The sequence below is a fragment of the Salvia splendens genome, chromosome 18 (genome assembly GCF_004379255.2).
Source record: "Salvia splendens isolate huo1 chromosome 18, SspV2, whole genome shotgun sequence".
Lineage (NCBI taxonomy): Eukaryota > Viridiplantae > Streptophyta > Magnoliopsida > Lamiales > Lamiaceae > Salvia > Salvia splendens.
The window spans coordinates 9,693,386-9,705,660 of NC_056049.1; the positions used below are offsets into that span (position 1 = coordinate 9,693,386).

General features: G+C 35.4%; 1 protein-coding gene across 1 annotated transcript; it reads left to right on the forward strand.

The window, feature by feature from the left end:
- Positions 1 to 6,993: 6,993 nt before the first annotated feature.
- On the forward strand, positions 6,994 to 8,838 carry LOC121777346 (AAA-ATPase At3g50940-like). The gene is made up of 2 exons (XM_042174576.1): positions 6,994 to 8,107; positions 8,214 to 8,838. Exons 1-2 carry the CDS (start codon positions 7,016 to 7,018, stop codon positions 8,718 to 8,720), a joined length of 1,599 nt encoding a protein of 532 aa, XP_042030510.1. The 5' UTR covers positions 6,994 to 7,015; the 3' UTR covers positions 8,721 to 8,838.
- Positions 8,839 to 12,275: the final 3,437 nt, after the last annotated feature.

The window sequence follows — 12,275 nt, forward strand, 5'->3', positions numbered from 1 at the left end:
CGGCGACCAACCGCCGTCGCGCCGCGACTCCATCTGGCGATGCTCCTGACCCCGCTCCCTTTCTCGTTCCCTATGCGCCACCTCCACCCCCTACCAACTCGTTGTGGACCCTTTTGGCCCAGCTCAATAATGCTGATAGGTCAACTATGACTCCATCGCAACTTCGATCGCACGAGGCCATGATATTGGGCCTCCAAAAACAGTTGGGGGTAGTACCGCCGGATGAGTAGTCTTCCACAAGGATATTTTTAGCTTTAATTAAGTAATTTTTAATTTTTAGTATTTTAATTATGTAATTTTTAATTTTTAGGATTTTAATTATGTAATTTTTATTTTTTAGGATTTTAATTATGTCTTTTTTATTTTATTTTTAATTTGTAATATTATTTCGGTTTTTTTAATGAATTTAAATGTTATGGAAATATTTTTATTTAAAATGAATTGTGTTCGTCCTTGCGGAAGAGCACAACTGTGGGTGTTGTGCTCTTGCCTAAGAGCATGCATGAATAGTGGTGTTGAGCACACAACCGTGCTCGTTGGACAAGAGTACGATAACGAGCACGGTTGTGAGTGCTCTTAGTCTTTTCACCTTATAACAGTGTGCTCAAGTTTTCCACTAGATGGAGAGTTTTCCTTTATTAAAATCTTTCTTTTACTTTATTTCATCATTTAAACTTATTTACAACAAAATCAAGATTGACACACCTCCTTTATCCATTGACAATCACAAGGGGATCATTTTTCCATTTATCATAGATTCACAAATCCATACGATAAAAAAAGGGATCATTGTACCTAACTTTTGGTAAAATTCTTGCTCATGAAAAATGAACACGTCGAAGGAAGTATTATATTTAGTCTTATTATATGTTTATATATGCACCAACTAGCTTATTTAGCTTTCAAAAATAAATATACAGTAATTTTTTTATAGAGCTAAGCATTTACATGTAATATTATTCTCTACATATTCATATATATTAGGCAGCCACGTCGTACATTTTAATGAACACGAGAAAAATTAAATAAGCATATTAATAATATTGACGAGATATCTAGTTATTAATTATGTTTTGGAAGCTTGCTACATTTGAGCACTAATTAATTTTGTTATACTATTATTAATACCTACCCCTCGTCCAATTCAAGATATTCACCTTTCTTTTTTAATTTGTCCCATTCAAAATGTCCATTTTTTATATTTGGAATTAAATCTCTCTCTCGCATCTCCTCATTAAAATATTCAATTACTTTTTCACTCTACTTTATCACAAACAACAATTCCTCCTAAAACTCCGTGTTACTCAATAATGTGGCATCTTGAATGGGACGGAGGGAGTGTTGTATTTTTCAAATTGGGAATGTATTATTATATTAATATTTTAATTTTTAGCTACCGTTCTCATATAGTCAAAAGTAAAATTCATGTGGCAACATCAACTGTAATGAGACAAGACAACAAAACGATATTATTTTTTACAAAGCAAACATGATTTTGTATGGCATAGTATCATATTTGATTTTGCTATATAATCTGTGACTATCTTGCGACAATTGTGAAAATTTGAAAATTATGATTTTATATTTTAAAATGATTAAATTGATTGAAAGTAAAAGATGCAAGTAAGTGACAATCATCTCTGTATCTTATGATGTTCAGAGCCTTTACCCTAGCGGCAATGAGTTTAGAAATTATTGTATGAGGTGCCGAGTTCGATATAGTACATTTTTATCCTAACAAGAATAAATAACTATAGTTGTGAGACACGAGGATAAGGAATTGATCTCTTTCCACTTTACCAACTTAATGACTTATCAACAATCCACTTAGATTCGGGAATTTGTTCATTTCTCTTCATCTCCGTCAAATTAATTAATATTATAATGTCAGATAAGAAATTATCACTAATTATTAGATAATATTTGTTTTAGTGTAAGTGGTGTTCGGTTTGCAAGATTGTATCCGATATTAAATTTGTAGTGTGTTTGGTTCATGAGATTCAACCCTTCAACTTAATCCTAGATTGATAGTCTCATGATAATTAGTCATAGTCTCATCCCTCCAACTAAAATAATCCCACAACTTAATCCTAGATGGATAATCTCATGATATTAGTCATGGCAACCGAACGCCACCTTAACGGTACTATTTTTGTCCCAAGTTTTGAATCATTCTCTTTATAATAATAAAAAAAACAGTACGTTTAATTTCTTCTACATTAACTATTTCCTTTCCAATTTTGCTCATTCTTTTTTCTTCTTTATTCATTCTCCCCTTTTGTTTCTTTTCATTTAACCATTTAATTTCATGTTCAAAATAAAGTATTTAACAATTTTCTAGTAGTATACTCCCTCCGTCCCGGGCTACTCGCCCCTTTCCTTTTCGGCACGGAGATTAAGGAATGATTGTATATGAAAGTCAAAAATGACGGCTGTAGGTGAAAATTTTTACTAAAAATGGAAAGAGTGCAAGTAACTTGGGACGCCCAAAAAGGAAATAAGTGCAAGTAGTACGGGACGGAGGGAGTACTATTTATTTGCACTACAGTAGCTCGTACACACATTCTATTGATTATTTTACTTGAAATGATTTACCAACTAGTAATCGATTACATTCGTTGAGTTTAATGTTGGTTATTTTAGTGTAATTGGATTAACTTGATTGATCAATATTGTTATAACTAGTATTAACACCCGAGCTATGCACGGGACATAAGAGTTTCAAATAATGAATATAAAATATAATAAATATATAGAAAATACGAATTGAAAGAAATATGGAGATTTAAAAAAGCAGAAATGTACTTATCTTGTCTCACTCAAAATGAAGAATTTACTACTCCCCAGTGAATGAAACATTTATGCAATTTTAATTTATAATCTAAGTGAAGTAAAAACAATAAAATTAATGACAAAAATAAGATGTGTGACTAATGATCAAAGAGTATGAATTAATTAGAATAAGATATACAAATAAAGAAAATATGTGTGATTAAAGATGTTTATTGAAAGTGCTATGCAAGTCATTAATCCAAATAAAAGGTAAATTAATATATAAATTTAATAGCTTAATTTATAAAAAAATTAATTTGAAAAAAATATATAGAATATTAAACATATCCACATTAAATATATGAATAATTTAAATCATATAAATTTAAAACTTCTTTGAGAAGTCAAGTTAGAAAATTTGTATTATCCAATAATCACATTTTAGTTGACTGTTTATTTCTTTCTTTTAATTTCAGACTATAGCATAACTTGATATACATTTCCAAAGACTAAATGAATTTTTTATATTGGAAAGAATAAATTTCTTACTTCCCGCCACATATACGTATAAAAAGTAAATTACTACTATCACGTAAAATAACGATAATATTTTATGCATCTTGTTTGTTTTGAATAATGTGAGAATTTACACTACTCTTTATATTAAAAAGTATTGCAATAAATGATTAAATCTCAATTTTAACCTAAATAAATGGAAGACAAACTAAACTCTCTAGCACAATTCCAATTTAACTCAAATATAAGGCTAATTAATATATAAATTTAATGACTTAATTATAAAAAAATTTAATGGTAGTGCACTATTTAAATGTGTTTTAACACTTCTTCAAGAAGTTAGCATTTTATTGGGCTATTATTTGTCCAATTATTTTTGCCTTAAAAAATTATTTTTGAATAGAAGACACATCATCTTCTCATTTTCCCTCCACAAAGGGTATTAAGGACTTTTCATCAAACTTACACTTTAGATTAGTATAGATGAGACATCATACAAGTTTGGGAAGTGCGGGGTGCACGCTTGTTTGAATTCATTATGATTAGACAGGGTTCGGGGGCAGCGCCCCCGAGTAGCGGGGTCCAAGGGGCAGAGCCCCTGGCTGGGGTCGAGCTTGGAAATTTTTTATTTCCATTAAAGTTGTTGTATAGAAAATTCATTCGGAAATATAATTTCTGATAGTCGAATGACTACTTTGCAATTTTCGAAACCTTTTGGAAAAACAATTAAAATCGGTTAAGAAACGAAGAGACGCGACGTTTCGTTTCAGACCTCTTCTTATTAATCATTTTCGGTTCAAAGGGATATCGCAGAATCAACATACGAAACTTCTAAACCTGAATTATATCCGATCAAATATTGATATAACCACCATATTGATTTAATTTGAAAGTGTTTAACGACTTTCAGAATATTCGATGGTTCACATTTTAGTAAATTTCACTAACACTTGAAACATTTTCTGGCCAAACATTCATAAAAGTGGAAAATGACTTGAGATATCTTTACGTGACAAGAATTTTCCGCGCGTCTCCCAATGAATTCCACATGACACAAATCTAATTGAAAGACATCCCAAGTCATTGCAAAAATTATTCAATATTGACGTTTATCAAACTCTCAGAAGATTCCCTCCCCTTTTCACATGAATTGATAGACTTTTCTTTCTCATGCAAAATGATCACATTGAAATAAGTATGAAATTTTAGATGAAATTATTAAGTATTTTCTCCATTCTATATTATGCCTCGCACTTAGATCAGTAAAAGTTTTAAATATGTAGAGAAAAGTAGAAGGAAAAAGTTCCATTTATGCCTCGCACTTTGATCAGTAAAAATTTTAAATATGTAGAGAAAAGTAGAAGAAAAAGTTATGGAACGTTAGTTCTATTTTTATATACTATATTAATTTAATGAAGTACTATCTCCGTCCCATTGAAGAAAAAGTTATGGAACGTGGATTCCCCCAAAATACACACTTTCATCTATAAATACCCCCACTTTCACACCCAAAAATTCACATCAAACTACACAATTCTCCCATATCCATTCTCATCTTCATTCTCTCATATCCATTCTCAATCTTTCTTCCACCCTACAACATAACAACGTCCGGCCAAGGCGATGACCACCCGCCCTCTCACGGTTGGAACCCCGAATGGTTCGTTTCACAACCGTTTCCTATTCCGGAAACGGAATATTCGGCCCCTCCTCAAACCCAAAGTTCGGGCGTTCCAGGTGGCTACCGGCCATACCCAATCGACGATCAAGGTGCCTCCGAAGGGCGATACGGGTGGACACCGGAGCCTAGGCCGACCGCCCCCTCCCAAACTCCGACTCCTCCTACTCGCGATGTCCGCACACCGTACACTCCGGCGGAGATGGATAAATTGTTCAAGGCGTACTTGGAAATCTCCGAAGATGCGGTGGTTGGCACGAACCAATCCGGCGAGCACTTTTGGTGGCGCGTCGCTCGCCGGTACAATGAAAACCGGCCGGGAACGATCGAGCGCAACGAGAGTATGGTGCGCAACGCCATCGGCCGAGCCAACGATGAAATTGACAAGTTCAATGGCTATTTCCTCCAGGAACAGCGGAATGTCGGGAGCGGTCGGAGCGAGGTCGACATCATCACTGCCGCGCTGAGCACCTACCAATCCATGAACTGCAAGTCGTTCAAGTACCTCAAAGTTTGGCAGGATACGCAGACGCACTCGAAGTATATGGGAGACGTAAAATCCTCCTCTAGCGGCTCCTCCAAACGGTCAAGGTCGGTATCCCTATCCGACGCCGGCTCGGAAGAAGTGGCTAGCCAACTCGCCGGAGCTAACTTGGGTAGCCCCGACGCCGGACCGAGAGGTTCCCAACGCCGACCGCAAGGAAGGAAGAAGGCGGCGGCCAACCGCCGTCGCGCCGAACCCGCTCCCTATGTGCCACCTCCACCCCGAACAACTAGCTGTGGATGCTCTTAGGCCAACTCAATATGGCCGATAGGTCAACTATGACCCCCACACAACTTCAAACGCACGAGGCCATGATATTGGGTCTCCAAAAATAATTGGGGTTAGTGCCGCCGGATCAGTAGTCTTCCACGGGTAATATTAGCCAATAATTATGTAATTTTAAATTTTTAGGAGTTTAATTATGTAATTTTTTATTTTTAGGAGTTTAATTATGTAATTTTTAATTTTTAGTATTTTAATTATGTAATTTTTAATTTTTAGGATTTTAATTATGTCTTTTTTTATTTTATTTGTAATTTGTAATATTTATTGTGATTTTTTAATGAATTTTAATATTATGGAAATGTTTTTTAATTGAATTTTAAATTGAATTGTGCTCGTCCTTGCGAAAGAGCACAGCTGTGGGTGTTGTGCTCTTGCCAGAGAGCATGCAGGAATAGTGGCGCCGGGCCCACAACCGTGCTCGCTGGCAAGAGTGCATAAAATCTTGTGCCGCCCAAGGAAGGGGTCATCTTCCTTGGGACGGAGGGAGTACGTCTTATAATAAGATGTTAATGAAGTGAGTTAGTAAATATAATTTATTAGTAAAATGAGAAAATTAATAAAGGATATTGTTAAATAAAATATAATTTTTATTTTTATAAAATTATTATTTTATCAGGTGAATCTCATTCTTCACTAACAATATTTCAATAATTTTCTTTATATATCATCCATTTTACCAATTTTAGATTAAAGCTTGTGTCATTCTTTTAGGGAAAATGTAACAATAATTTCTTGAATAATACGCCGTTTGTTTAGAAATAATTGTCTCATATTAAACCGATAAGAGTAGAAGAAATGATACGATTTTATGAAAAAATTAGGTAAGAAAAGTGAGTGGATGGTAAATTTACTTTTATATTTTATATTAATTCTATATAATATCATCTAAATAAAATAAGTTAATGAATGAGTCCATTTTATAAATAATAAAGTTGAAATGAGGATATTTAATGGAGCATCTAATAGAAATATGGAATCAAAGAAAATAAATAAAGCAAAAAAAGGATAAAGCCGAAAGGTATTTGAAAACAAGAGAAATATTTAAGCGTGGTAGCCAAGCCCAGTTTATATCCCCTGCATTAATCATCTCTTCTCCAGAATACTCCCACTAGTTTCAAACAAATCACATAGCTCCACGTGTCAAAACAACACGGGTTTGACAGCCAACATCTCCTTCCCCTCCAAGTTTTGCTAAAGCTCACACTGTTTATATAAATCCCATGGAAAGAAACCCAAAATTCGCAACAGAGCAACCTCAATTCTCAATTCGAGAAAAAATGCATCCTCTATGGGAAATGAAGTCGATGGCGGGGAACGTCTTCTCCGCCTACGCGTCGGTGGCGACGTCGGTGATGCTGCTCCGATCCCTCGCAAACGACATCGTTCCGGAGTCGGTGAAGTCCTTCTTCCACGAGGCGTTCAGTCGTTTCTTCAAACACCTGGTGGACAGATTCCTCGGGAGGCAGCCGACGCAGATGACGATGGTGGTGGACGAGCAGACCGGCATCGCGCGCAACCAAATCTACGACGCCGCCGAGGTGTACCTCCGCACGCGGATCAACCCCGACGCCGAGCGCCTCAAGGTCAACAAATCGCCTAAACAGAAGAGCATCACGCTCAGCATGGTCAAGGACCAGGCCGTGGAGGACAAATTCCGAGGCGTAGATCTGAAATGGCAGTTCGTCCTCGTCGAGGCGGACGGCCAGAAAGGCGGATTCCAGCCGGAGAAGCGCTGGTTTGAGCTCACCTTTGAGAAATCGAAGAAGAATATCGTCGTGGATGCGTATCTCCCGTTTGTTCTCGCTAAGGCGCAGGAAATTAGGGACGACGATCGGGCGGTGAAGCTATTTACTCGCGATTGTCCCTTCGACGACGACGACGACGGCGGAAACGGCGGCGGCGGATATTGGGGATGCGTTAACCTAGATCATCCGGCGACGTTTGAGAAGCTGGCGATGGATCCGGATTTGAAGCGCGCGGTGATCGAGGATTTGGATAGGTTTGTGAGGAGGAAGGATTATTATAAGAAAGTCGGAAAAGCGTGGAAAAGGGGATACCTATTGTACGGACCTCCGGGAACTGGGAAATCGAGCTTGGTCGCCGCCATGGCTAATTATTTGAAGTTCAATGTGTATGATTTGGAGCTCAGCAATCTCTACTCCAATTCCGAATTGAGGCGAATGTTGCTCTGCACTAATAACCGGTCAATCATCGTGATCGAGGACATCGATTGCAGCACGCAGTTCCACGATAGGGACCGGGACAAGGAAATCGAGGCCGACACCGACGACCCGTCCAACTCCAACACTAAGGTTGTTTTTGAAATACGAAAACTCGAATATACGTAAAAATGACTTAAAATGTGTGTTCTTATTATGTTCTGCATTATCTATCTGAAATACTGGCTTTTGTTTGCAGTTGACGTTGTCGGGGCTATTGAATTTTATAGATGGATTGTGGTCGACATGTGGAGACGAGAGGATAATCATCTTCACAACTAATCACAGGGAGAAACTAGACCCGGCCTTGTTGAGGCCGGGCAGAATGGATATGCATATCCACATGGGGTACTGCACACCAGCGGGGTTTGATGTGTTGGCACTCAATTATTTGGATATCAATGATCACCCGGTGTTTTTCCCAGTGATCAAAGAAATGATTGAACAATTCGAGATCACTCCGGCCGAGATTGCCGAGCACTTGATGAGGAGTGAGGATGTGGATCTCGCTCTTCAAGGAGTGGTTGATTTGCTCAAGGAGAAGAAGGCAAAACAAGAAGAGTCAAATATGGTGGAGAGTGATGCTAAGGAAATGAAATTAGGTAAAAATGTTGTCAAGAGTGGTAAGGAGAAGGGGGAAAAAGGGAATTTCTGGAAATCTGTGGTCAAATTTCCGAGACAACAAGGGAAAGAAAATAACATGTGAAAATTTGATGATAATATAAAAATTAGTATCCCATTTTCAATCATTCATTTCTACTTAGAAAATTATGTACATTCTGAAAGCCACGGCCAATTAATGAGTTTGAGGTTGTTTATGTTTATACTTTGTGTATTTCTGTGATAATAGTGTGACAAATATAGTAAATGAGTAGTAGGATGTATTTTTGAACCAAAAACATATGGTCCACTTAGCAAATCAGCAATCAAAAGTTGTTTGTTTATTTTGGATCCATTTTTTCGAGTTAATATTGTGGTTGGAAATAGAAAGGGCAGTAAAGACAAAGCAGGTGGTACGGTGTATTTTAAAATTTTAATCACTGTATTTTAAATATTTAATTAAATTATTTATGTTTTATAATTTAAATATGTAATAAATAAAAATGAATAAAAAAATTACTAAAACATAAGATTTGATAGTGTAAAATTACAAGATCATTTCAGTTCAACGTTAATTAGTTTGAGGATGGTGTGACGGACCAAAATTTCATTATAATTAGAATGTATTAGTATTTTATTTTAATTGAAACAAAGATCCAAAATTTGTGATGGTGTCGCGTCAATCACACATTTTGAAGTGTTGTTGTCTTTTTTTCTCGCTATTAAATGAAAGAAGCTTTACTTTTTAGATTATGGTATCCAACAAGGAAAGTAAAAATATTTGACAAAAAAGGCAGATCATATTATTTCTTAATCATGTTTACGTGTCTTTGTAGCGGGACAACATGAAAATTACGGCATCTAATCCAATGACGGATCCAGGAACTGAATATCGTGGGGTCAAACTTGAAACAAAACAACAAAAATAATATTCAAATAAATTTTTTAATAAAAATATATTAATTTAATTAGTGGATAGTGGAATTCTAATATTATTAGTGTTTTAATAGTAATAAAAATTTTAAATAACTTAATGTATGTGAATAATAAATTGAGATAACTTTCTATAAATGAAAATGCCTAGTACTCCATATTTTTATGGGAATGACGAAAATGAGAAAATGCACATTTTTTTATGGGAATAAGGGCGCATAGTTTTTTCTGTACTAAAATGTAGAAAGTATAAAAATAATATTTGAAATGTTAAATTATAGAACTAAATTTTTTTTTAAATCAAAAGATGATACTTATATTATCATTACTAAATTCAAGTAATGTGGTTAGTTTAAATAAGATACTAGATTGAAATATAATATACAAATTATTCAAAATCTTATTTGGCTAAAATAGATATGAAAATAAGGAGTACTCCGTACTTTACTACTTTGTTTATTTGATATAAACAGATGAAGAATAAATTCTGAGACTAATTTAAAATTAAAATTAATTATCAATTCTATTAATAGAATTTAAAATTAAAATTAATTATCAATTCTATTAATAGAATGTGATGCCTAGTAAATGGAGTACATGGGAAAAAAGAAAATGAGATGACTTATAAGCATAAACTGAAAAAAGGTTCTTCTTCCCATCTCTTCATTCGCGGTGGCTACCTCCGTATTCCAGATATAGTCGCTAGCTCAGTCTCGTTTTCATCTCTCTCTGCGTGGAATAGGGGCGGAGTAGGGTCGGAGGCAGCTTTCCGGTGGTACTCCGGGGGCGGACCCGACCCCACCTGCATCCGCCGTTGATCTAATCTAATTTCCTAATCATATTATAATGCCAATTACATCTGAGGTTATGTTTGATTTGATGGAAATGTCAAGATAAAGAATTAGAGAATCCTATGTTATTCATTTGTTGTTTGGTTTCTTTGTTACTTTAGATTTTGGGGTTTGTTTTGTCTTAGTTGGAAATTGGATTATTCTTTTGCCGAAATCCTCTGGTTTGAGCCGATGATGATACATTCACAATATCTGGTCATGATTCTTTCCAAGAAATTTTAGTATTTGCAATGTGTTTTCTTTAGTTCTTTGACTTACTTATCTATCTGTAAAAATTGGTGTGTTTCATGCTCTTATAAATTTGTATTTGTAGGATTCCGCTGTTCTTTGTCGCAAAAATTGGTGTTAGAGTTCCATTTTTTTTTTTTTTCATCCCTCAAATTTTCCTACTATAGAACAAATGATGACATCTTTAGTGAGATAAATTTTAAAAAGTTCAAATTTTTTTATGAAACAGAGAGATATTAATTCAGAATCTAATATACTTCATCCGTTCCATTTCATGTGATGGATTTCTTTTCGGCACGTGAATTAAGAAAATGATATGTATTGAGTTAAAGTGGAGAGAGTAAAGTATGAGAGGGGAAAAAGTAAGAGAGATAAAGATAAAATAAAATAAGAAAAAGAGAATAACGTAAGAGAGAAAGAATAAAGTAAGGGATGATTGAAGTTTTATTTTTAGCTAAAAAAGGAAATCAATCACTTGAGATGGGACAACCCAAAATTGAAAGTTGATCACTTGAGGAGGTGAGACGGAGGGAGTATCATATCTATCGAAAATTTGGTAAAGTTAAATAAGTAAAGCTATAATCAAACTTACTTTATGATAAAATGTTTATTAACGAATCTTCATAGGGAGATTCATAGTTGTGTTTGTACAACTCAAATTAAAATTAAAAAGTAAGGCTATGATGCATTTTTTTTATTAGCATTAGTATATGATAGATCTAGTGTTGCCCACGGTTCGAAAACCGCCGGTTCCGATTTTGGCGGAGGCGGAACCGGAACCGGACCGTGAGGCTATTTCACGGTTCCGGTTCCGGTTCGAAAACCGGCGGTTCCGGTTCCGGTTCGGAACCGCTGGTTTTCCGGCGGTTTTGGCGGTTCCGGTTTTCGAACCGGCGGTTTCGCGGTTCAATTATTTTTATTTTTTTTTAATTTGAAATTTGGCTTTATACAACAAATCTGAACAAGACAATGCATAATTCAAGCACAAATAAGACGAATAAGGAGAAAATGAAATAAATTTTATTGATTTTGAGTTGTAACGGACAACGATACATTACAATTTACAATACATAAGTATACAATACAACAACATACAACAATGTAATATAATTTACAAGTGTCGTCGCCTCGTCGGACTCGGAAGGTAAATAAAAAAAACATGAAATGGGGGGGAAAAAGGAAAAATTGAAAAGGGCTTGGGATCAACTTAAACTTTCATAGTTAAACTTTTCAAATTTAAGTTGAGTTGCCTACGTATCCACAATTTTATTGAGGAATCAAAGCCCACGTAATTCTCTTACCTTGGGATCAACCCTTTTTTCTTACAAAATGTTGCCCATTTTCTAAGCAAACACATATCAGCACGCCATATACACATTGCTGCATTTCTAATAGGGGCAATTTGATCTTCCAAAGCAATCAATGCATCTCGAACACACATAGTCAGAATATTATTCAAGCATCTAGCATGGAAAAAATTAGCACTAATAGATAGTTTGTTCTGATTTTTTCCATGCTAGATGCTTGAATAATGTTCTGACTATGTGTGTTCGAGATGCATTGATTGCTTTGGAAGATCAAATTGCCCCTATTAGAAATGCAGCAATGTGTATATGGCGTGCTGATATGTGTTTGCTTAGAAAATGGGC